This window comes from Pseudochaenichthys georgianus, chromosome 10 (assembly GCF_902827115.2).
Source record: "Pseudochaenichthys georgianus chromosome 10, fPseGeo1.2, whole genome shotgun sequence".
Classification (NCBI taxonomy): Eukaryota; Metazoa; Chordata; class Actinopteri; order Perciformes; family Channichthyidae; genus Pseudochaenichthys; species Pseudochaenichthys georgianus.
In genome coordinates this window covers 39,473,831-39,501,231 of record NC_047512.1, presented here as the reverse complement: position 1 = coordinate 39,501,231, position 27,401 = coordinate 39,473,831, and the positions used below count along the sequence as shown (strand labels likewise).

The 27,401-nt window shown below is 44.1% G+C and overlaps 1 protein-coding gene across 1 annotated transcript; it reads left to right on the top strand.

Moving 5' to 3' along the window:
* LOC117453780 (uncharacterized) lies at nt 1-27,188 on the top strand. Its single transcript, XM_034092754.2, has 5 exons — nt 1-1,084; nt 1,614-1,781; nt 12,590-12,768; nt 14,357-14,597; nt 24,269-27,188. The coding sequence occupies exons 1-5, from the start codon at nt 449-451 to the stop codon at nt 24,755-24,757; spliced, it is 1,713 nt and encodes a 570-aa protein (XP_033948645.1). The 5' UTR covers nt 1-448; the 3' UTR covers nt 24,758-27,188.
* Nucleotides 27,189-27,401: the final 213 nt, after the last annotated feature.

Genomic DNA, 27,401 nt, shown 5'->3' with positions numbered 1-27,401 from the left:
TTGGTCAGTGCATAGGCCTATATTGAAAGATTTACAAAGTTCCAGTCGGTCCATCTATGATTCTATCACTTGTAGTACAGGCCTCCCACCACACGAGGTCGCCATCGTCGTGACGGTCAACAGAAACACGGAAACTAGTTCAATGTTTATCAACGGCTACATCCTGTTGGTTACAGCTTCTGTTTTCCAACTGATCTGCAGCTGTTCATAGTTTAAAACGGTCTATATTTTGTCCGCAAAGCTTGGTAGAATAAACCTCATTTTGCTGTACATGTCGACCTGACGGTTCAAGAGACTTTACTCTGAAAGATCTGCCTGCACGTCCTGGTGGTTGTTCTGGCGGGCTCCAGGGTTAGCAAGTAACCGTTGGCCTGCTGCGAACAGCGATGACTGCAGATAGAGTTTCTCTTCCTGCGTATTGACTCAAACCAGAGGGTGTCTTTTCATCATGGCGAGTGAAAACAGCGAAACCAACGCAGTGAACGGAGATGAGAATGTTCCCTCATCCGAGACAAACGAGCATGACTATGCCCACGACTCCGCGGACGGTAACCTAACTTCCACGGAAGCGTCCTCCTCAGGTGCACCAGCTGCTAACGAGGCTGTCAGTGCAGAGAGCTTCACGACAGCGGCCGAACCTGAGCCCAGCTCCTTGGGGCAGCATACTCAGCCGGTGGAGCTTCCCGAACCTGCTGTTGGTGCGGAGGTGGACTGCCCTGGTGGAAACGATGTGGAGGCGTTTCCTCCAGCGAACACCGAAGAGGTATCCCATAAGACAGACCCATGTCTACTGGCTGCTACGGCCTCGCCCGCTCTGCGAGTCGGTCGCCGTAGACCCAGGCGGCCCGAGGACAACAACTGCTCCGCCTGCCACTCTGAGTTCGAGCGGCAGGGCCGCAGCTTCAACCGGAGGGCGGTGTACACCTTCTCCACCCCGGAGACGGTGCAGTGGGCATTCCCGGGCGCCTCTGTGCACGAAAAGTCCTTCGTGTGTGAGACCTGCGCCCAGGTCATCAGGAGCAGCTGTAAACGCAGACAGAGTGGGAAGCGGACTCTGTGGGTGAAGCCGCCTCAGACAAAACAGGTGTGGGATACATACGGATAAGAGCGGTATCTCTCATCATACATTCTGTAATGTATTTATGCGAAGCCCCTCTCACTTCGGATGTCCCCCCCCTTAAAATGTGTACGGCAGTCAACATTAATAGACACATAATGTTATTGTGCGAGTTATGCCATTAATAACACATTTGAAGTTTAACATTTAAAAGATAAATTTGCAAGTAAAGAAAGTTGCAGTTCGTCGTTGGACCCCTTAGTGTGGGTGAAACGGCTGACCTTCTAATTTTGTATTGCACTCACAAAAAATAGCTAGATAACTTGCTATCTAGTTCGCAACATTCAGAAATGTAATGTATTTGTTGTACCTGGCGTGTTTCATCCTGCAACTCCCAGTCGCTCTATGAGCTGTAAAACAAGCAGGACTCATTGTGACCCTTGGTCTGTGGGCTACGATATGTTAACCATGGATGTGGTCGTGTTCCACACAATTGAGAGATGCTGTATGAATCTTTGATGTTTTCTTTGTTTTTCCTTGGTGATGGTGACTGCAGTCAGAGGTCAGGGACAAGAAGAAGAAAGGCCGCAGGATGGGGAAGAAGAGCAAAGCGGCGCTGCTGGTGAGCAAGTCCTGCTACAAGGCTGCCTTCAAAATGCTCTGGTCAGCCAAAGGTGCCCGAAAGCCAATGATGGATTTCTGGAGCAAACAGCTGAAAGAGGAGGTGAGGAGAGCAGCTACTAAAACCGTCTATTATAACAAACTAGGGGTGTAACGGTTCACAGAAGTCACGGTTCGGTTCGTACCTCGGTTTGGAGGTCACGGTTCGGTACAACAAGAAAAAGCAAAAAAAAGTCCCAAATGCATAATTCCAGGTTTGTTGTTATTTATGTTTGAACAGTAGTGCAAGTTTCAGTTAAAAAATAAAGAACTCTGACATTTTGAATAATTAACTGTATTAAACAGTTAAAAACAAACCATACACACTACAGTACACTCAGATGGCCATATTATCTATAATGGCTGATGTCAAACAAAAAGGTTTCATCCAGCTGTAAAACTAAAAAGAATGTCTTGAAAATATTACATCATAAATAATAAGAAAGTGTTTCAAGAGCGCAAAGTCGTTGAAAAACATATGCCAAAAGCTTCCGTTATTTATTTTGGTTTCACGGCTCTCATGTCTATTGGCTTCTTAAAAACAGCGGGGATCAGCTGTTGAACAGCTGTTGTCTTTTGCCGGGCTCCGGTGATTGGCAAATCTGGGTGATGCCTTCTGATATGATGTAGCATGTTTGGCGTGTGTTTCCATTAGCATACCGCACCGCTGTAGAACAACGCCGACACACCGTCCTCGTCCGATCCACCACTCGCACACCTCATCGTTATTGTAGTCCACAGGGAACCCGAAATGTTCCCACACAGCTGATTTAAAAGAAGCAGGTAGGTTCTAGCTCCTGTGTGTTATCTGAACTCACCATACTAACTTTTCTTCTTCTTGTATTTTGTTCGTTTTGTTGTTGTGTTTCTTCTTGTTCTTCATTTGTTGTTTAAGGGCGGCTGGCAAACAGCTTTTAGGCGCAATACCGCCCCCTGGATTATATATAGTGTAGTGGATACTGCCCTGAATGACTTTTTTCCCACTCGTAAAAAAAAAAGGCGTACCGTGACGTCCGAACCGTGACGGTACGGGGCGAATACGGATACCGTTACACCCCTATAACAGACACATTCTGCTTTAGGTCTCCAAAAGAAACATTTCACCAATGTTTGTTATAAGGGAGGCGCAGATACAGACCCTAGTCATTCTTTGGATTTGTCAATTTGCTTCAATTTATACACGCTTCACATGATGGCATTGCTGCACACAGCAGCACATGCACTTAAATCAGGGGTTCCCAACCCCCGGTGTTACTGCCGGGCCGCGAAATAGCTGTGAGTTTATCGTAATATTTGCAGAATTATAAATATATAAAAATATGTTATCATAATTTTTTTAAGTGTTTTTTTGCACCTATAGCCTACCAGTCATATTATTTCATCCAGTAGCCTAGTTAAACTTTCACCAGAAAACCGTTGAAAATGGCTTTTATGATGTTCCGAGGGATTCGGCGTCTCAGCCTCATGTGCGCACGAGAAAGTTACCGGTGCGCCAAGTAGGAAGAGGAGCAGGAGACAACCCTTTAATTGCAGACTGTTATGTTTATGTGGGGAAATGGCAGTGCATACATTACAGGGTTTCCCACACATAGACTATACTTGGGCGGGCCGCCCAGGTATATTAACGGCCGCCCAAGTATATTTCGCGACCCATTTAGGTTTTGTTTTTATTCGTCCGTGACCACGACGCCATCTGCGATCGATTAACTTGTGGACAATGATCCCTCGCTCCCTTGCACTGATCTCGCCTCCTTCTGGCCTGTTAAGTGGCCTGCCTCACACAGGGTGACTGGCTGTCCACATGATGTGGCCTGCCGACATGGCCACTGTCATACAGATCATAAATCAAAACCCTTGATTGGTCTCTGTGTGTCATTCAAGCTCGGGATAACCTCAGCTCAGGTGAGGTAAAGGACTCTCTGAGTGTTTAGATAGTTAACTTAGTCTAAGTTCTCAGTGGGTCTCAAACGGTGGGGTCACCATTTATGTAAACACATATTTCCATTTGAGAGGGTAGTGATTGGTCTAATGGATAGTGAGGTGGGCTGAAGATCGGAAGGCTGTGGGTTCAAATCCCGCCAGGAACACCACCACTAGTGTGCCCTTGAGTAAGGCACTTAGCCCTCAGTTACTCTAGGGAGAATGTCCCTGTAATCAGTCATTATAAGTCGCTTTGGATAAAAGCGTCAGCTAAATGAAATGTAATGTGATTAGTAATATAGCCATGAATAAATAAATAAACCGTTAACTGGGTGAAAAAAGGTAAGATACACTTTTAAAACTTGTTGAGAGAAAACTAGTCTTTGCTGCTGCCTCAAAGAGGAGCAGGGGGGAGAGGAGGGAGACAGGAGAGGCTGATTCAGGAGCACAGGCACACTCACAACTATAAATGAACCAAAAATAAATTAATAAACAAGTTTCAGTGTTTTTTTCATATTGGAAATGGGATGTTATTGGTTATGGCCATGATTTTATGATTATTGAAATGTATACAGTTCTGTTTAATATAGGTGTTTCCATAGATCTAGTCTCTTTATTTCCCCCTCAAAATGCACCAGATTGATGAATTTAACTCTAAAATAAAAAATAAAATCTTACCGGGGGCATGCCCCTGGACCCCCTAGAGCAGTGTTTCTCAAACTTTTTCATTCCAAGGACCACTTAACCAATAAAAAAACACTCGCGGACCACCTAACTCCGCAAATATCAAAAAACACATCGTTTTTCTAGAACATATTACAAATCGCCTGAAAATGCTACAAACAAGTGTGATGAAGGCGTTGCGCTGGGCTATATCATGCAATCGAAAGTGAAACTTAACCTAGCTCCATTGCGGAGATATTCCCGCGAGAGTGCGGAAAACTGAAATGTATTTATTTATTTCAAATGTGAAATGTTACCAATATACTCACGGACCACTAGGGGGTGCTCACGGACCACCAGTGGTCCGCGGACCACACTTTAAGAAGCACTGCCCTAGAGGATTTGAGGTCGACCCCCACTAAAAATCACATGGATAGGTTCCTAAATACATTTATAAATACATTTATTTTTTTAAATAGTAATCAATTTCCATATGTTCATGTGTGGGTAGTAGATTTAAACAATAGGGCTATCATTATGGGCCCTGCCTCTACCTGTTCGCTCTGCCATCGCGTGAAGGGTCTGCTAACAAGCGACCAACAGAAAGGTTAATGTTGTTGCACGTCACCTCACCCACCCCCCCCCAAGTATATTTCAGATATGTGGGAAACAGATCTGTGGGAAACACTGGCAGTTAATGGACCAGCACCAGAGGTGTTCCCATACACACAGGCGTTGGAGCTGTTCTTCATGAAATCCCAGAAGGATGAAGTGCTCTGACAAACAGTGCCATCTTTGCGCAAAATGCCACCACCCGCCCAAGTATATTTCAGATCTGTGGGAAACACTGCATTACTTGAGATATATTTCGAACTCGGACTTCATTTTAAGGACATGTCGGCCAGGGGTGTAGAACTAGCCTATTTGTTTAAGCACCGGATTGACAAAACAGGAGAGTAAACCAGTCTGCCTTGATCTATGAATTCATGACCGCCTTCGCTGTGTTTACCTTCATCAAAACAGCGAGTGACTGCAGGCTGCTACGTGTTAACCACACACACATCGAACTTCCTGATTACTCCCCCTTTTATTAGTTTTATGAAGGAGATGTCCAGTCACCAAGGCACATGATGTGTGTGTGTATGTGCTCTGCTCAGCTCAGCTCTGTGTGTTTGTGTCAGTCCGACACCGGCATTTGTTTTCAAATGACCATGAACAGTAATTTACACACATCTGGCTAACTCCATAGGTATATGCGGGTGTTCCCAAAATAAATTAGTTTAATGTTAATCTCGATGTAGAGCTAAATGCTGTCGGACGTGCACCGGAACGAACGTCACTATCATAATATCTTCTGAAAACAAATGCCAGTGTCACACAGACACACACACACAGGGCCGCCCCTGGCCAACTTGGGGCCCCAAGCGACATTGTGAGATGAGGCCCCCCCCAACCGACAGGAGTGAAAACATTTTTTTGGGAAACAAAGTAGGCTACTTTGCAAATATAATTCCTGTTTATTATTATTATCAACGGTTACTTTTTTATACAGTGAGGTAAATGGTAAATGTGCATGTATGTTGTTCAGTATGCGTTTACAGGTGAATACGTCTGCATTTCCTGCCAAATACTAGCCTCAAAAAGATTAAAATATAATTAATGCAAATAAACTACTTCTACTAATAATGATAATTGTAAGGGACTGAGAGGCAGAGTAGTGGGAGACACCTACATTCCCAATAGGTGGCTCCACCCGCTGCCAATTAACAGTATTGGGAGCAGGTGGGGAGACCTCACACCTGGTGCTAATCACTCCCTCAAGGGAGACAAAAGCACCTAGAGTTGCTCAGTTGTGTGTGGCACATGGAGGGAGCAGGAGACTCCCAGACTGAGGAAACAGTTTGTAAGCTGGCAAGTCGGTTAGCGGCCCGGCTACGTTAGCCTTTCTATCGTAAAAGGTATTTTTTAGTTGAATAGCAATAAAGCCTCTTTTTTGATTTGAACACTGCCTCTGTCGTGACTGCTTCACTACCACTTTTCCCTTTATCTGCCCCGGGCTGTTACACTGGTGGAGAATGCGGGCCTAAGGACTCTAGTGGTGGTGTTGCAGTTAGTGTATTTCGGTTTCAAGATGGAGGATGTACTAAGGGAGTTGGTGCGTATTTCTACTGAGCAGCAGACTCTGCAACGGCAGATGATACAGGAGCAGCAGAAACGGAATGCGCTTCTCCATGTGGAGGTAAAAAAATGCCTAACAGCAGCCTCTCCTACCCAGAGGGAAGCAACCGTACAGCCTAACCCAGGTCGATTCATCCCCAAAATGACGGAGAGTGATGAGATAGAGATGGAGGCCTACTTAACAGCCTTTGAGCGCACTGCTGAAAGAGAGGGCTGGCCAAGGGATTCCTGGGCTGATCTGGTTGGACCATTCCTCCTGGGCCCGGCACAGCAAGCTTACTTCGACCTCCCTCCTGACCAAGCAAAGGTCTACGTCGTCTTGAAGAGGGAAATCCTGGCGAGGTATGGCTACAGCTTAGCAGCTAGAGCCCAGCGGTTCCATGACTGGAAATACAAGCCAGAGTTGTCAGCCAGGGCCCAGATGTATGACCTAGGCCGGGTAACCAGAGCCTGGCTGACCTGCGACCCCGAAAAGTTGAGTGTTTTAGAGAGGATAATGATGGACAAATATATTCGGTCTCTGCCCTATGAGACCAAGAAAATGTCAAGCCAGCAGAATCCAGCCAGTCTGGATGAGTTGGTTGACGTAGTGGAGAGCCACATGGTCACAGCGGACTTGCTTAAGTCCACACGACCAGACACCGAGTGGGGCCGGAATGCCAGTGGGGAAGCATCACGGACTAGACGGGCACGAGAACCGCGATGGGAACCCGAAGAGGTAAGGCGACGACAGTCCTACCTGCCAGAGGGCCAACCGCGTTGCTACCAGTGTGGGGAGATAGGCCACATTGCCCGGGATTGCCCAGGAAAGGATGAGCTAATGCCGACCGCCCACTCATCTGGTGCAAGGCCTTGCCACCTTCTTGACTCTTGCTGGGTACAGGAAAGCTCCCTGGCTCAAATGATACCAGTCAAGGTAAATGGAAAAGATGCAGAGGCGCTAGTGGACTCAGGAAGTGTGGTGTCCCTCATTCAACCCCACCTCCTCGACCATTTGCCATCTGAAGAGACTGTGGCCGTCTCCTGTGTCCATGGGGACACTAAATTATACCCCACTTGCCTCATCCACCTTACCACAGTTAAAGGCAGCTGTGAGCTGAAAGTGGGGGTGGTTCCTTCACTACCAGTCCCAGTCTTGGTGGGGCGAGACTGCCCACTATACAAGCGCCTGCGGCACCAGAAGGAGGGGAGGTCCAAATATCCCAGGCGTGCCAAAGGAAAGCGAGAGAAAGGACAAATTGCCACCCCGGGTACGTCTCCTCAGCAGTTCCCCAAAGTTGTGTGTGCTGTGCCGGAGGAGCAGAGAGGCAACCAATCTTCCAGTGCAGATGAGGCAAATGATAACCCTTTTGTTGCTTTCCCTGGAGACCTAAGCACAGGGGAGGAGGGTGAAGTCGCATTGATTCCAAGTTTGAAGGGCCAGTTCGGGACCGCCCAGATGGAAGACCCCAATCTGCTGCATGCACGCAGCAATGTTACGGAAATAGAGGGAAAACCTGTTCCAGGAGTAGGTGATCTTACATGTCCTCATTTCCTCATCAAAAATAATCTGTTATACTATGCCAAAGAGGTTGAAGGTCAGCGAAGAGACTTGTTGGTTGTCCCAAACCAATATGTGTCCACAGTGTTGCATCTGGCTCACAGCCATGTCCTAGGGGCCCACCTAGGGGTTGAGAAGACAAGGCAGCGGATTGGAAGCCGGTTCCACTGGCCAGGGGTGGTAAGAGCTATAGAGGATTATTGTCGCACCTGTGTTGAATGTCAAAAGATGAGTCCCAAGCCACACTTTAAAAATCCCCTAATACCTCTACCGATAATCGATGTACCGTTTTCTCGCATTGCCATGGACTTAGTGGGACCGCTGGTGAAGTCTGCCAGGGGACATCAGTATATTCTTGTGATCCTTGACTATGCAACCAGGTACCCGGAGGCCATTCCCTTGAGGAACATGACAACGAGAGTGATTGCACGGGAGCTGCTTCACTTATTCAGCCGAGTTGGGATTCCTAAAGAGATACTAACAGACCAAGGCACTCCCTTCATGTCCAAGATAATGAAGGATCTCTGCAGGCTCTTCAAGGTAAAGCAGCTTCGTACATCTGTCTACCATCCTCAGACAGACGGATTGGTAGAACGCTTTAACAAGACATTGAAATCCATGTTAAAGAAGGTTGTTGACAAGGATCGTCGTAACTGGGACCAGCTTCTGCCCTATGTCCTGTTTTCAATCAGGGAAGTTCCACAGGCTTCAACCGGTTTCTCCCCCTTCGAGCTGCTCTATGGCCGACAGCCCAGAGGACTTCTCGACATCGCGAAGGAAGCCTGGGAGGAGCAACCAAGCCCCCATCGGAGCCTGATTGAGCATGTAGAGACGATGCAGACGCATATGAAAGATGTTTGGCCCATGGTCAGAGAGCACATGGCTCAAGCCCAAGAAGCCCAGAGGAAAGTGTATAACAGAGGTGCCCAACCGCGTGAGTTCCTGCCCGGGGATAAAGTGCTTCTCCTGGTCCCCAACACAGATTCCTGGCATCGTGGCAAGGTCCCTATGAAGTGGTAGAGAAGGTGGGACCAGTCAACTACATGGTACGTCAACCTGGCCGTCGCAAACCATCCCAAATATACCATGTTAACCTGTTAAAGAAATGGTACGCCCGAGAGGCACTGCTGTGTTGTGGTTCCCCGGTTGTGTCACCTTCTTCTCCCGACCAGGAGGTGGCCGAAGTGGAATACGGTCCAGGGCTGTCCAAAGCTCAGTTACAACAAACCAAGGAACTGGTTCAGCAGAGTTTGGACGTGTTCTCACTACGACCTGGACGCACAACGATGGTGGAACATCAAATCCACACAGAGCCTGGCCAAAAGGTAAAGATGCGGCCCTACCGGGTGCCGGAGGCAAAACGGGCGGCCATTGAGCAAGAAGTGCAGAAAATGCTGGCTATGGGGGTGATTGAAGAATCTCACAGTGAGTGGACCAGCCCTGTCATTCTGGTTCCTAAGCCCGACAAAACTAACAGGTTCTGTAATGATTTCAGAAAATTGAATGAAATCTCCAAGTTTGATGCGTATCCTATGCCCAGGATAGATGAGCTGATTGATCGGCTTGGGGAAGCCAGATATATCAGCACTCTCGACTTGACGAAAGGGTATTGGCAGGTCCCACTTGAAGCAGCCTCAAGAGAGAAGACGGCCTTCGCCACCCCCACAGGGCTGTACCAATATACTGTGCTTCCCTTTGGGCTTCATGGAGCACCAGCCACGTGCCAGAGACTGATGGACAAGGTTCTGAGGCCACATCGTGAGTATGCAGCTGCCTATTTGGATGACGTTGTGATCCACAGTGACTCATGGGATAGCCATCTCATAAGGCTTGCAGCAGTGCTGGAATCTTTCCGAAGGGCGGGCTTGACAGCCAATCCAAGAAAATGCAAGCTTGGACTGGAGGAAGCCGAGTATCTGGGCTTCACCATTGGGCGGGGCAACGTTAGACCACAAGAAAGGAAGGTTCAGGCGATCCAGGACTGGCCACGGCCGTCAACAAAGAAACAGGTGAAAACCTTCTTGGGTCTGACGTCCTACTATTGCCGGTTCATCTCAAACTTCTCCACAATAGCCTCTCCCCTTACAGACCTGACCAGAGACTCACAGCCGCTAATGGTCAAGTGGACAGGAAAGCCTGAACACGCCTTTGAGGGACTTAAGAGGGCTCTCTGCGCACGGCCGGTGTTGGTGACCCCAGACTTCAGCCGGGGGATGATTGTGCAGACGGATGCGTCAGAGGTGGGCATAGGAGCAGTACTATCCCAGGAGGTTCACGGTGAGGAACACCCAGTCATGTACATCAGCCGGAAGCTGAACACAAGGGATCAAGGGTATGCTACTGTGGAGAAAGAAGGCCTAGCAATAAAATGGGCGCTTGAGCGCCTCCGGTATTACCTCTTGGGACGACACTTCACTCTGGTAACTGATCATGCCCCACTGATCTGGATGGCAAATAAAAAAGACACAAATGCTAAAGTAGGAAGGTGGTTTGTCTCACTACAAGAGTTTAACTTCTCTATCATCCACAGAGCCGGAGCTAAGCATGGGAATGCAGATGCTCTGTCCCGTAGAGATGCCCTGTGGACCATGGTCACCTCTCCTCGGACAGAACTGAAGGGGGGGGGTGTGTAAGGGACTGAGAGGCAGAGTAGTGGGAGACACCTACATTCCCAATAGGTGGCTCCACCCGCTGCCAATTAACAGTATTGGGAGCAGGTGGGGAGACCTCACACCTGGTGCTAATCACTCCCTCAAGGGAGACAAAAGCACCTCGAGTTGCTCAGTTGTGCGTGGCACATGGAGGGAGCAGGAGACTCCCAGACTGAGGAAACAGTTTGTAAGCTGGCAAGTCGGTTAGCGGCCCGGCTACGTTAGCCTTTCTATCGTAAAAGGTATTTTTTAGTTGAACAGCAATAAAGCCTCTTTTTTTATTTGAACACTGCCTCTGTCGTGACTGCTTCACTACCACTTTTCCCTTTATCTGCCCCGGGCTGTTACATAATCATAATCAATTCAATAATATAAATACTATATTATTTTATTATAATATAGTTGTAATATAGTCAAGACAAAACATGCTTATGACATGCTCAAAAACTGATATTACTTAAATCTGTATTCAAACGTAATTCCCTCTGTCAGCAATGTATCAACAACTACACGCACATTTCTATCAGTATTTCTCTGTGTTGTGGTTGACATGATGATGACTGTTAGGAGTTAAGGGGAGAGGCTGAGCATCACCATGAAATGTGCAAATTGACATAAAAATGAATAAAAGCCTAAAAAAAATGCTCCATGTTTTTTAGGCTGTAAACTTTAACTGTTATGTAAGCCAATTAGACAGACAGTGTATCACGCTTCCTCCTGTACATTAGCAGATAAAAGGCATCACATACTTGAATGAATGGTAAATAAAGAATGCTGGAAATAACTGCATCTCCATTAGCCTATATGCTATGCAGAGACTGCCTTCTTCATGTCGTGAATTGCAGCTGATGTTTTAATATGGCAATTTGACTTATACAACATTTGCAAGTTGTACATTTGACTCATACAATAACCCACCTTCGAGTGATGCTCTAGTCTAGTGTCTTCATGTTTTGTTTTTTGCGCCGGACTGAAACTGTCTTTTCACCGACATCTCTTCACCTGCACTAGTGGCCGTATCAAAGCCGTGATTGGTCATATGTCGATTCATTGCAACGGTGTCGAGTTACAGACGTGCTCCCCTTGTCACCTCTCACTCTCGCGGGGGGTGCGCGGAGAACTGCGCACAGAAGCTGAGGCCCTCTGAGCGGGGCCCCCTGCGTGATTGGCCTGTAGGGAGGGGCGGCCCTGCACACACACACCCTGGCGACCGGACATCTCCTTCATAATGCGCCTTCTCCTCGTTTTCCCAGCATTCACTGGATTATCCATAAATCATACAAACAAAACCAAAACGTTGATTTATCTGTTTTCCCGTTTTGGTTTAAAAACTGAATAACGTCAGTTTTTTGTTTTTTTTCCGTTTTTCCGAAAATACAAAAAACGACACTGGTTCTTTTTTAAACGTTGTTAATATGTTTTGGATGCATATTGTTCTAGTATTTGTTCAGGCTGTTACATACAATTAGCCTCTGTTGCTACCTGCTGGTGGTGAGTAAATATTCAAATCAGTTAAAATGGACAACCGGTCCGCGATTTTTTTTTTAATGTATCTGCCGGTCCTTAAAGGTTGGGAACCCCTGACTTAAATCACAGCGACACACACACACACACATACACACACACACACACACACACACACACACACACACACACACACACATCATGGCCAAAACAAGTTTTTGAAAACAAGAAGGTCTTTTAACTTAGTGAGGGAAAAATGCTAATTCATGTTTTATTATGAATATAAAATGTAATCTAACTTTTCCATTAAATAATCTTTACTATAATGATTGCACATACTTACAATTATACTTCTTATAAAGATAGAACATTGTAATCAGCAGGTCAGGCTTCGCAAATTGTGCATCTTTAACTGTCATGTCACATGTCCTGATGTGTTTCCTGGTGGCGGTGCAGATGAAGGCGCTGACACGGCAGACGGATAATCCTTTCCATCAAAAAGTGACGAGCAGGAAGCCGCTGTCATGCTTCCCCTGGCGGCGTTGTCTGACCTGGGCCCAGGAAAAGGCTCCCCTCGTCACCGCCTGCCTGTCCTCACTGTTCCCCGACATCAACAGCCTGTCCAAGAGCAGCAAGTAAGTCTTGAGAGGACACACACACACACACACACACACACACTAGGGATGTGCATCTCCATCACTGAGGCCGATGCGATGCGCATCTCGTTGCCAGGATACGATACATTAACGATACATTTGAAACACCAGGCGATACGATACGATACGATTCACCCCTGTTGCGATACAGTTCGATACGATTTGATTCAACATTATGCGATTCGGTCCTCTGTCGTACCATATTGAAGTATCATTATTTTTGCATCATGTTGAATCCAACATGATGCAAAAATAATGATACTTCAATATGGTACGACAGAGGACTTTTGTCTTATTCCTTATATGCAGCAAATCATACATTAACAAAAAAGTGCTTTACATATTTGGTACTGCACATCCCATCATGCCGTTTATTTTTGTACCTTTAAAAGCTCTCCAGAGTACAGTACAATTGTATAACACCTCACAGTTAAACAATGTAAGGATGCATTGCTCATGATTAACAATGTGCAAATAACAGCTACCATAGTGCAATGCCCATACAGCTGCCAGCCTGATGTGCTTAACACTCATTCATAGGCTAACTCACCAGTGAGCAGAAAGCAGTGGGTTCTATAGGAACAATAAAGAATACAAATAACCTTTCACAAACAGGTATTTCATAACTGCTTACAGTAAGGAAGAGATTTAAACTGTTATTGGCCGTCACAGGCCGCTGTACACTAAACACCACTCTCTGACAGAACACCTCACTGAGTGATTTCACTCCTAACTTTCAGGTTTCTCTTTTCAGCCGCAGACCCCATGTCGCCTCTTTATGTGCGTCGCTAAGTTCCTCGTACTACTTGTGTACTTTAAAGCGGCTCGGCATCGTTAACAATTTGCGAGCGATTTTTCAAGTTGACCATCTGTAGTATATAGTGCAGTGCACATATACCATCAGGACGTTACTGACGTTACTGATGGGGTGCGGCTGCGGAGTGATACTGTGTGTATGCAAGCCCGCATCTGGACGGATCTATGTATCATGGCTGTAGACCTGTTAAGTAATAAAGATACCTCATACAAAGGTCTACGGATACCTGATTACTCTCCATGACCTGCGGTCAACTATATAGCATAAAGGACTATTACACCGTCTTTCTTGAACAATCCGAAGTGTTGCAAAACGTTTGATTTGTAGGTATTTTTCCGTGCGCTATCTTTCACCTCAACTTCCGTGTGTGTTGATAACTGAGACTCTCGGCCTCCGTAGTGGCGAAGCAAATATCAAAGATCGTCTCTGCTGAGCGTTGACAAGATGAGGGGATTTTGAATCGTTTTTTTACCGATGCAAAGACGCTACGCAATCGATGCATCGCGAGTTCAACCCGGTTCAACCAAAACTGTAGCCGATGTGCACTCTTTCAACCGGTGCACTCGCATCTTGAACGTTTATGCCGGTGCACCAATGCGAATCGGTGAATCTTAACATCTCTAACACACACACAATGGACCAAAGAATTTAGGAATCCTGCTGGTTCATAACAGTAAAAATGTCTTTGTTAAAATCTCATTGTTTGGTCAGCGATCTGATGAACACTTGTTCTGTTTGCTTGTGTGACAGCCAGATGTCAGAGGAACAGGCCCAGACGCTGCTGGAGCGACGGACCGTGGTGGCGCTCTCCCTCCCGCTCTTCACCAGGAACATCTGGAAGAACAACTTCCTGCAGGCCGCTCTGGGGGCCGAGCTCCGCCTGCAGGGCTGCTCCGGCTCCGCTCTTGACGCCCTGAACACGATGGGACTATGTCAGAACAAAGACACCGTCAGGTTACTGCTGCACAGGCTCCGAAACGGCAAGAAGTCGGTGAGTATTAATACGATTTTAACCCAAACTCTTCTTGCAGCCAGACATTTACAGTGGGGAAAAAAAGTATTTAGTCAGCCACCAATTGTGCAAGTTCTCCCACTTAAAAAGATGAGAGAGGCCTGTAATTTTCATCCTAGGTACACTTCAACTATGAGAGACAGAATGGGGGGAAAGAATCCAGGAAATCACATTGTAGGATTTTTAATGAATTCATTGGTAAATTCCTCGGTAAAATAAGTATTTGGTCACCTACAAACAAACAAGATTTCTGGCTCTCACAGACCTGTAACTTCTAACTAAAATGGAAGACGTACAAGACCACTGATAATCTCCCTCGATCTGGGGCTCCACGCAAGATCTCACCCCGTGGGGTCAAAATGATCACAAGAACGGTGAGCAAAAATCCCAGAACCACACGGGGGGGACCTAGTCAATGACCTGCAGAGAGCTGGGACCAAAGTAACAAAGGCTACCATCAGTAACACACTACGCCGCCAGGGACTCAAATCCTGCCGTGCCAGACGTGTCCCCCTGCTTAAGCCAGTACATGTCCAGGCTCGTCTGAAGTTTGCTAGAGAGCATTTAGATGATCCAGAAGAGGATTGGGAGAATGTCATATGGTCAGATGAAACCAAAATAGAACTTTTTGGTAAAAACTCCACTAGACGTGTTTGGAGGAGAAAGAATGCTGAGTTGCATCCAAAGAACACCATACCTACTGTGAAACATGGGGGTGGAAACATCATGCTTTGGGGCTGTTTTTCTGCAAAGGGACCAGGACGACTGATCCTTGTAAAGGAAAGAATGAATGGGGCCATGTATCGTGAGATTTTGAGTGACAACCTCCTTCCATCAGCAAGGACATTGAAGATTAAACGTGGCTGGGTCTTTCAGCATGACAATGATCCCAAACACACCGCCCGGGCAACAAAGGAGTGGCTTCGTAAGAAGCATTTCAAGGTCCTGGAGTGGCCTAGCCAGTCTCCAGATCTCAACCCCATAGAAAATCTTTGGAGGGAGTTGAAAGTCCGTGTTTCCCAGCGACAGCCCCAAAACATCACTGCTCTAGAGGAGATCTGCATGGAGGAATGGGCCAGAATACCAGCAACCGTGTGTGAAAACCTTGTGAAGACTTACAGAAAACGTTTGACCTCTGTCATTGCCAACAAAGGGTATATAACAAAGTATTGAGATGAACTTTTGTTATTGACCAAATACTTATTTTCCACCATAATTTGCAAATAAATTCTTTAAAAATCAGACAATGATTTTCTGGATTTTTTTTTCCTTCTCATTCTGTCTCTCATAGTTGAGGTATACCTAGGATAAAATTACAGGCCTCTCATCTTTTTAAGTGGGAGAACTTGCACAATTGGTGGCTGACTAAATACTTTTTTGCCCTACTGTATATGTTTGCACAATGAAAACATAAATAAGGGATCAAGAAAACAACACTGTCTAATATTAAAGGGGCCTTATTGCGCTTATTGGGGTTTTCCTTTTCCTGTAGTGTGCTATGTAGGTTTTTGTGTATGTAAATGTTCTGCAAAGACATAAAACTCAAAATTCCCTCCAGGGGGAGCGCTCCAACCGATTGTACTTAATAGGCTAAGGGGCGGGATATCTCTAAGCAGTTGACGAATCATAGCAGACTTTCAGGTACAAGCTAGAGCTGTGTGACCCAGACCAATAATCATATCCCTGTTAGGCTGAAAAGCAATACATGATAACTTTGGAAAAAACGAGATTCTCCCCAATTATAAAAAAAATAGAATATATATATATATATATATATATATATATATATCAGGGTTTCCGCTAGGATTTTTTTCTTGCCGGTCAAGTGTCCGTAAATAATTAATTTTACCGGACAAATTCTAAACTTACCCGTCATGTTTCAATAATAATAATAATTGTGTAGCAGAGTTTCCGTTAGCAGTAGGGGTGTAACGGTTCACAAACATTTCGGTTCGGTACGTACCTCGGTTTTTAGGTCACGGTTCGGTATGTTTTCGGTACAGCAGAAACAATTATCACAAAACATAAAATATTTTTTGGGGTTACTTAATTATTAAACTGTGAATAATGTATTCACTCGAATAAATACACAATATAATAAAATAAACATTAAGGTGCAGCATTTCGATGCACTGAAATAATCTGTATTTGAACTGTACTGTACTAGTACCTAAGCAGCCAGTTTGACATTATGACTTGCTTGTCATTGTATTTTCATGTTTTTTTAAGAAAAATTAATTTGTCCACATTGCTTGCCGAAAGGGCAGATCTGGAGTGGAGTGCACCAGCTTGGCGTAAAAAAGTAGGTCTTAACTCTAATGTCGGGCATAGCTATGTCCGACTTAGTGATTCAAATTTACACCAAGTGCACCAAGCCTGACTAGTCTCGGTCGTAGCTGCGTCTGGTCTTAAGATGCGCGTCCATGTGAATACACGCGAAACAGTAATTGTTGCCAAGCAACACACGTCTACATAATTTAACACTCGAACTCCTCCATTCAGAGCAAGCTAAGACTTGGATAACGAAGTCATGGATAACGGAAACCAAAAGAAGAGAAAAATGACGCCCACACCCCGAAAAAGAAAGAGGGATTTTACAGAGCTACAGCGTGAACTGGTGGAGAAAGAGATCGTTCGTCTGGAGGTGGAGACCGCACAACTGAGAGCGGAACATGACAAAATTGAGCTGGAGAAGGAGAAATTAAGACTCAAAATTATAATTCTTAAGAATCAGCAAAGAATCACTGAAGAAGGCAATTTGTCATTCACCATTCTCTAATCATATTTATTGTAGGCCTACTTGTTTTTATCTCAATTTCATGTTAATAGTTCTCCAAATGTTGTTATCTTATGTTCTTGTGTGTTTTTTGAATAAAATATGCTATAAAACGGCCTAATGAAAATATGTGGTTACAATGGGAGCTTATTGAAATGCAATTGCAAAAAAACAGCGTTCATATTACAAATATACAGGGCTATATGTTGTTTATTATGTGATTGCGGTTAAGTCGTCCACCGATATCTTCACGGATGCCAGGAGGATTTTGCTGCTTCTTCTTGTGTTTGTAAGTGAATATAATTCCTAAGGCGGCGCTGGAGAGCCAAGGAAACGTGTCTAATAGCCCGACATGCAGTTGTGCGATGAACATTAATGATGTCTCCCACAGTATTAAAGTAAAATCTGAGCGCAATCAGCACCTGCAAGGTTGGAGAGCGCAGCGTTTCTGTCTGATCCGTTCTGTTGTTGAGGGGAGATCTCCTCGATTAAATCAAAAAGGGCTTGTCTGCCCAAACGAAACCTCTCTATCAGCTCACTGAATAGATGTCCAGTGGGTTTGTTCGATCACGGACGACTCTTTCTCTTCTTAATGCCCTTTCGTTGTTACAACATGTAAACAAGACGCACTGCCATAGTTATTTTCCTTCTTACCTGTTTTACGTTACTATGGATACTAGTCTCTCTTTCCGATTTACGCCTGCTCCATACTAGGCGTAAAAGTTACACCTGGGCACAACGCATACAGGGCTTAAGTCTAAGTTGTGCACTAGTCATAACTTTAGTTTGGTCTTAACCTTCGGTTCTACTTCGGACGTAGAGTTATGACCAGTTTACGCCCAGCTGGTGCACTCCACTCCTGCTGGCACTAACAATGTCTCCTGCTGTGGAGAAAACCCTCTCACTAGGGACAGAGGTAGCAGATACAGCCAGGTAGCGCTTTGCTAACATGGCAACATAAGGATATTTGGCGTTTGTAATAGCTTTGGCTCGGTCTGAACTTTTTGCGAGTGGTGGAGGCTTAAATGCTAGTGGGAGTTGGGTTTGCACTTCAGTCTTTTTTCTTTTGGTACCGGTAGGGTTGGGTACCGAGAACCGGTTCCAACATTTCGATTCCAACGGCATCATTTAGAAATGTGAATTTCGGTTCCGCTTTTCGATGCCTGAGGAAATGTTTCTCGCTGCTCTCCGTAGCCTACTGCATGACTGCAGCGGGGCGGGAAATGTAGCGTTGTATCTACACTTCCTACAGTGTAACCTGAGACCAGGGCCGGCCCGTCGCACTGGTGTTACGGCCCGTCCACACAGCGGCGTGCGTTGACGCTTCCCCATTCACTTTGAATGGGGTGACGTCACTTTTAGCCGAAATGCATCGTGGGAAGCGACGTGGAGCGTAGCTGGCGTGGCTCGCTGCAAAAGTTGAGCAATGTTCAATTTTTGACGTCTCGGAAGAGGCGTCAGCCAATCGAATCATATGCCAGTACAAGCTCTAGCCAATCAAACCGCTGCTTGTGTGTCAGGGGCGGGAGATTAATGTGATTGGTTGTTGGTCGAGTTTCAGACACGCCCGCCGGCAAGCGGCGTGCGTTGACGCTTCACCATTCACTTTGAATGGGGTGACGTCACTTTTAGCTGAAATGCATCGTGGGAAACGACGCGGAGCGTAGCTGGCGTGGCTCGCTGCAAAAGTTGAGCAATGTTCAACTTTTGACGCCTCGGCAGAAGCGTCAGCCAATCGAATCATATGCCAGTACAAGCTCTAGCCAATCAAACCGCTGCTTGTGTGTCAGGGGCGGGAGATTAATGTGATTGGTTGTTGGTCGAGTTTCAGACATGTCCGCCGGCAAGCGTCAACACACGCCGCTGTGTGGACGGGCCGTTATAGATGTTCGCCTTGGGCGCCAGATCTGTGGAGGCGCTGCGCTGGCAGCTCTGGGAGAGAAAAAAAATGTTTTGACCGTTGGTGCTCATCCTAATTTTCGGCCTTGATGTAACAACATTCATAATTAAGTAAATGTAACACCCTTTTCACCCCGGTTACACTTTTCATTTGCCCTGTACGATGGGCGCTGTAAGTGATGAAAATGGGGGATGTTGGCTTATCTGGCGCTCACAGCCAAAGTGCGAGTGAGCTAGGTAGAAAGGGAGGGCACTGTTGTTATTAGCATCTGGTGCTAGCTGCTCTAACGGAAGAAAAATATGTTTCTACAATGATGTGGAGAGAGAGTCCTCTCCAGTCAGACTGAGAGGCTGATAACTACAGCTCAGTGAGGTAAAGGACTCTGAGTGTTTAGATAGTTCACTTTAGTCTAAGTTATCAAAGTGGGTCTCAAACGTTTTGATCACAATTTATGTAAACACATATTTCCAAGGCACTCCTTTATAATTATTGGGATAAAACAGGTTTGAAATCATTCCAATGTATACTATAGGACAGTAAACCAGACATATAGTTTTAAACTGGAGAGATAAAAAAATATGCATAAATAAAATAGTAAAATAAGATATGAATGAACAACAAAAATAAAATGCGTTACATGTAGGCTATTTGTTATTGGCTATGGTAGGTTACTGGTTATGCTCACATACTTATTTAATTATTAAAATGTAAACCGATCTTTTTCATATGGGTCTTTAGAGTTGTACTAGTCTCTAGTAATTCTGCTTAAAGTGCACCAGATTGAAGCATTTTACTTCAAAATGTTCAAACATTTCTTCCCGGTATGCCTGAGAAGGCAGATATGCTTGTTTTTCTCAACAAGAACTGTTTTTAAAAGTTGGACTGTTGCACTGTTGTAACTTCAGTGGTTCTCAGGTTACAGTTACATAGCAGTGAATATAAACAGACTGATTAATGTGAATATTACTTTAAACTAACCTGTGTAAAAGTTTCTCGAATAAATGTAATTTTTTTGGTGGAAGAAGCATGTATCATTTTTTTACCCTGCCCCTCAAAGAATCGGAATTGAGAACCGTTAAGAACCGGAATCGAAAAGTAGAATCGGAATCGTGGAAATTCAAACGATACCCAACCCTAGGTACCGGTGATATTCACGTTCGGGTGATGCCTTTTCAAATGAGTGTGCAAGTTTGATGTATTGCCAGCCGCGTAACCAATTTTAGTTGAACAATGCCGACAAACCGCTTTGGTTCGGTCCACCTGTCTTTGTCCGTCATCCTTGTACGTAACTGCGAAACCAAAATGTTCCCAAACCGGAGACTTCAATGATGCTGGAGGATTTTCAAGCTCAACTTTATCTGCGTTCGACAGTTCCTCAAATTACTGACTACATTTGAACGCATCCCTGTGACCAGTCCTCATAGTATGCCTCTCGTCCAATGAAATGGACTTGGTCCCTCTATGACGCGTTGAACCCAATGTGAGCAAATTACTCTGAATGCTGCGACGCAGCACCTGAGATTACTTCCAAAAGGTTGTTCACGTTCTCAATTGTTTACGTTTAACGTTATATTCATTCGGTACACTTCGGTACACACGTGTACCGAACCGAAGGGCCCATATACCAAATAATTTCGGTACGAATACTTATACCGTTACACCCCTAGTTAGCAGGTAATTACCGGACTATGAGCGGATATGCTGATGTTTAAAACTCAGTTAATGGGGCTCATTTTTATATTGCTTCAGTTTATGATCGTAACAGATGGAAAAGTTAAGATTCATTCAATAAATGATGCGCTTCCACCATAGACTGTATATATAAATGGACGTAGTGTCCGTGACGTCACCCATAGGATTCTGCAGAGTTGCCGAGAAGCCCTTAGTAGGCGGAGTCGGCCACTAATGGCTTGACAGCAACGTCAGAGTCTAATCCCGCCTGCTCCAAATAAGGGCAAAGAGGCGGGACCTGCTGCCTCCGAACTGGAAGTAAACAGAGCTAGCTCAGGCTAGGAAGCGAACATGAAATACATGCATACCAAGTTACTGCTAACAGTGTAGTTCCCCTATATAAACGTTACATTCATAATCAAATGAGACAATCTGCAAGAGAATTAGCTATATTTTGTTATTCTTAATGCTTTGCATTCACACGTTGAGAAAAGACGGACTCCACCGCCCGGACCTAACGGAGCCGCAGTGGGCTAGCTCCGGGACGCCGGCTGGAGCTAGCCCCCTGCGGCTCCGTTAGCTCCGGCGGCCACCACTGGGATAATTGGGTCCCCTATTAACATTTGCTCCTGTTTAGCATTATGGGCGTCATAGCCATAGACTCTAAAAGTCTTACCCAAGGCTGAAACATAAACTAAAATGTATATGTATGCATAAAGGGTTACGTCCTTAGCTGACTAATAAGTAACAAGCTAAGCTACCAAGCACACAAACACCTGCGAACGGGGTTAACATGTATAATATTATCATTTTAGACTTCTTGGAAGTTCTGTTGGTACATTCAAGTGCACAGCACAACATTTTAATTGTCTGGTATTTGTAACAATATTCCCTAAAAGGCACAATCACCACGAACACGGCTAAAGCTAAAGGAGTCAAGTACAGTGCTATGACTAACTAACGTTGTAGCCTCTATGGTTGTAGCCTAGCAGAGTGGACAAGTTGCTGTTAGCTGACAGTGAGGCATGTACGTGTCCATCAAAGTGACCACGCCCTAATTTATGCAAAAACTTTAAGACCTAATATAAATAAAAGGGTCGTGTTAGAAAACAATTCACTCACAGATTCATAATCATGAAGGTGGAATCTAACTATATCGATAATATTTATTGCATCCATGGGTAGAAACTAGGGGTGTAACGGTATCCGTATTCGTCACGGTTCGGACGTCAAGGTTCGGCACCCGCAGTCACACGACGAATACACCTTTTTTTTACGAGTGGGAAAAAAGTCTGTCATCCACTACACTATATAATATTTTGGCGGTGGTGGCGAAGTCGATAGGGACTTGGCTTGGCAATTGGAAGGTCACCAGTTCAAGTCCCGGCAAGACCAAGTGCTACCGAGGTGTCCCTGAGCAAGGCACCGTTCCCTACACTGCTCCCCGGGCGCTGTTCAAAATGGCTGCCCACTGCTCCTAACACTAGGATGGGTCAAATGCAGAGAAACAATTTCCCCACGGGGATTAATAAAGTATATCAAAAATCAAAAATCAAAAAAAAATAATCCAGGGGGCGGTATTGCGCCTAAAAGCTGTTTGCCAGCCGCTCTTAAACAACAAATGAAGAACAAGAAGAAACACAACAACAAAACGAACAAAATACAAGAAGAAGAAAAGTTGGTATGGCCATTTCAGATAACACACAGGAGCTAGAACCCACCTGTTTCTTTTAAATCAGCTGTGTGGGAACATTTCGGGTTCCCTGTGGACTACAATAACGATGGAGTGCGAGTGGTGGATCGGACGAGGACGGTGTGTCGACGTTGTTCGATAGCGTTGCGGTATGCTAATGGAAACACACGCCAAATATGCTAAATCATATCAGAAGGCATCAGCCAGATTTGTAAGATTCACACCGGAGCCCGGCAAAAGACAAGTTCAACAGCTGATCTCCGCTGTTTTTAAGAAGCCAAGAGACATGAGAGCCGAGAGACCAAAAATAAATAACGGAAGCTTTTGGCATATGTTTTTCAACGACTTTGCGCTCTTAAAACACTTTCTTATTATTTATGATGTAATATTTTCAAGACATTCTTTTTAGTTTTACAGCTTGATGAAACCTTTTTGTTTGACATCAGCCATTATAGATAATATGGCCATCTGAGTGTTTGTGGTTTGTTTGTAACTGTTTAATACAGTTAATTATTCAAAATGTCAGAGTTCCTTATTTTTAAACTGAAACTTGCACTACTGTTCAAACATAAATAACAACAAACCTGGAATTATGCATTTGGGACTTCTTTTTTGCTTTTTCTTGTTGTACCGAACCGTGACCCCAAACCGAGGTACGAACCGAACCGTGACTTCTGTGAACCATTACACCACTAGTAGAAACATGTTTTTTTCTGCTGTAAAGTTGGGCATTTAACATGGGGGTCTATGGAAATTGCTCCTTTCTGCAGCCAGTCCCTAGCGGCCCATGTATGAACTGCAGTGTGTGGCACTTCCGTATTGGCGTCCCGGCTGTTCCCCAGAGTTTGCCGCTTGGCTTCCACAAACAACAAACAACATCATTATTACATTCAAAAAAACTACTTGTCGTAGATAAAGTACATTATTCAAAAGTTTACATTAACTTTGGATATTAACAACGGAGAAATAAACGGAGCCTCTCTTTTCCTCTCTCCCTCTTCTGTATCAGACTCATGCAGCTCGCTGATCCAGTAATGAGTGACCCGACAGTGAAGAATAAACATATTTATAACTAGTTTAGGTTGTTCCAGAGGTAGATAAAATAGTTAAGTGTGTTAGGTCTAACTTGAGGTGTGTGTTTTACTCACCGGTCCGTCACAACGGCGGAGCAGCAGGTGATCATGCAGAGCTGCGTGTCTCCGTCAGACCCAGCAGCTGATCTGATCTCTCTCTCGCGTCCGGTTATACTTCACTCACGTTTATGTCCATATCGATCAGATCCAGCTCTCCTGACCGGCCTTTATAGAGAGCACCGATCAAACTATTAAGAGAGAATATCGGCTGATAATGACCGACGATCGATCAATCGATCGATCGGAGCATCCTTAATTATTACCGGACATTTTGACCAGCAGGTTTTGAATTTACCGGTTTTTAATAAATGTTACCAGCTAAAAACCGGTAATTACCGGCTAACGGAAACCCTGATAAATATAACTTAATTTTTAACTATTTTAACTTAAAAGGTTGCATAAAGATTATTTGTTTAAGCTTTTTTTGTTGGGAAGTACTAGAGTTCTTTTTTTAACTTTGTGCTGTGGTCCTGTCAGCCGACACAGAACGGACGACAGAGGATGAAGATGAAACTAGAGCAGATGAAGGGAGAACATATGATGGAGGAGGAAGATAACATCGAGGAGGAGGAGAATGAGGAAGAAGAAGAAGAGGAGGAGAATGAGGAAGAAGAGGAGGAGAATGAGGAAGAAGAAGACGAGGAGGAGGAAGAAATGGAGATGGCGGTGGAGGAGGTGGAAGTTGAAGAAGTGCAAGTGGGACTCCAAGAGGATGAAGAGGAGGAGGAGCAAGCAGTGGAGGAAAAGGTAGAGTTGGAAAAGAAGCGGCGGAAGAAGAAGGCGAAGAAGCAGAGAAAGGAGGAGAAGAGGAAGGAGAGGGGGAAACGAAGAGGGAAAGACAGAGACACGGAGGAAGAGTCGGATGATGAAGAGTCGGAGCAGAAGAAGAGGCGGGTGGTGGTGGTGAGGCTCGGCCTGCTGAAGGGACACTCAGAGGTCGGACGATCCGACCTATCAGCTCCCTGAGACTCTGCAGGCTCCGCCCAAGAACTAAATAGACCCCACCTCTAATCAGAGAGCAGGACAGAAAAGTCCCTCCCTCTTCTCCGGGGGGTGTTGAAAGGGATTCTGGGAATTGGAAGAGGGCAGAAACTGTGGATGGAAACTAGCGAGAGCTTTACTTTATATTGTTATTTTGACGTTAAATCAATTTAAGGCAGAAAGGAGTTCATTTGATCTCAGAAAAGCCCCTGAAACACAAAACTGCTCCACTGAAAATAGGTCTAACAATAACAGAGCCACAGCTGATTAATCACAAGAGTTCCTGCTGCCGGTTTAAAGTCTTGGGTTAGCTGGATCTGAAAATCCACAAACTTTCTTATTTGTTCCATGATGGTAGCCAACTCAAACACATTTCCTCTCTAACATTGTGTCTACTTTGTCTCCTTCTAATATACTAAAACAGTACATTTTCAAATCTTAGAAGGGTTTCTGGACAGAGCTACCCAATTTGGCCCTAAACGTTGGGACATATGATGGAGTACTAGGTCCACTGGGGAACAATTGTAAAAAGGCATGTTACAAGAGGATTTAGTCATTTCAGAAGAAACAGTCTCACAATTCAAACTCGATCATAGGGCTGCAACTAACAATTATTACTCTAGACAATTCAATCAATCATTATCATACACTTTCAATCTCTTGTTCTGTCAGCATAGAATCCACAGATATTTACTTTAAAATAAAATAAAGAAAGATATCCATATTTGAGAAGCTGAAAAAACATGTTCTGCCATGTAAAGTTGCCTCTTTTTTTTTCTGTTGATCGATAATTCATTGCAGCTCTGATTAAAAACTTCAATATGGAGATAATGAAGTCAAAGAAAGCTCAAAGAAAACATAGTTACATTTTGAGAACAAAGTTTAGATTATTTTAAGATATTAGAAGTTCTTTAAATTGTCTTAACTTCACACTCAACAACATATTACACTACTAATAAGAGGCTGACTTTCTTGAAAAAGGTGTACGTGAGTATTTCCATAATATTTAGTACCAAAATGCCAGTTTTTTTATTTAACCTTTGGTGAAACTCCACCGGAAAAGAATGGTTCATTTAGAGCCCATGATGCGAAGAATAAGCCCCACATTGTTTCTTCAGGTGAGCTGAGCAACCCCTAACAAGCCTTGAAAGAAAGCCACCAACCAATCTCTGAATGTTTCACTGTCTGGCCGGTATGCTGCAGATTACCGACCCGCAGCAGAAGTTTGTTTGTCACCTGTCAATGTTCTGAACTGGTGGGCTGTTTCTGTGTATAGGATCAAGCTATGCGTTTGTTAAACGGTAGTAAACCCAACAGAATCATGGCTTCAGTTTCTTGTTTGAAGCACGCTCAGGCTTCACATGTTCATTATTTCTCACAATCAAAGATAGTTGTATGATTACAAAGGCTGCAACGAGATTACTTTTTATTACACATTTATTCTGCTTGTGGTTTCTAGATAAATAAAAAATTTAGTCCATGGTCGTTTAATGTATATATATTTTTTATTTCAAATCACATTTGACTTTATATGGCATAAATCAAAAATGTTGAGAAAAAACAGCATTTCTCCATGAAATTGCTGATCAAAAAAGGTGGCTATTATCTTCCTGTTGTCGATAAGAGAATAATTTGTTGCAGCTCTACGTTACAGTCGGTCATGTGAGGGTTACAAATACTGTTCATTGACAATATTAACATTACATTACTATAAAAACAGACTTGGCTAACAAATGGTGTCCATATGTTTGATTCTCACACATTAGATTATTTTGATGTTCAACAGAATGCTGTTGGCAAATCGGTTATTACATGAGCATCGAACGAGTTAGAAATCATGTTAAGAAATCAAAGAATATTCATTTTCTCCAAATATTTTTTTCTTTAACTTAAAGTTTGGATGTTAGTCAGGATAAAAAAAACGAACATTTTCCTTTTAAACTTTATTTCATGGTCTTTGATTTTGTCATCATTTTAAAGAAAGTTCTATAATAAGGTTATAGTTAAAGTGGAAACTGGGGAATTTCAAATGATTGCGTTATTTTCATATGATTAATACCTTATTACATAGTTATTTCCAGGACATCATAACTCATTAAGGGACCCATACAATAAAGTAAAATGTAGGTTTTCTGTGGAGTACACTGAATAATTCCACCATAAAGCAAAAAAGCACAGCTGGACATTTCTCTCCTGGTTAGAATCTGATTGAGTTAAAGTTTCTGTAAATCGCTACCGTTTTATAGTTTGATTTAAAACAAATGGTTTGGTTTTTTAGTTTCTTATAGCTTCTAAAAACCATTTATTTGTTATGTTTGAGTCGAAGAGGACTGATGGATGTGTTTTCTGACTGGGTGTGATGTTCAGCGAGTTTGATGCAGGACTGTAAGTTTGTCAATAAAAATGATAAAGGCTTGTCTTGTCTCTGTTGGTTACTGAATTATTGCTACAGATTTGCAGCTTTCATTGAACAAATAATGTTATTGTTTTTTAAATTACTATTGATATTATATTTCTAATATTTTAGTAAATATTTCCTAGTGAAAATTGCTTAATTAGCATCCAAATATGTATCTAATAGACTACAATTCAATAAGAGGTGTGTCAGTTTCCAGTGTAGTATTGTGTG

Bases quoted from the DNA above. Each gene is read 5' to 3' on its own strand.
- LOC117453780 (XM_034092754.2), top strand. From the start codon at position 449: ATGGCGAGTGAAAACAGCGAAACCAACGCAGTGAACGGAGATGAGAAT. The intron at 1,782-12,589 runs GTGAGGAGAGCA...GTGGCGGTGCAG, and splicing joins GCAAACAGCTGAAAGAGGAG to ATGAAGGCGCTGACACGGCA. The intron at 14,598-24,268 runs GTGAGTATTAAT...TGGTCCTGTCAG, and splicing joins TCCGAAACGGCAAGAAGTCG to CCGACACAGAACGGACGACA.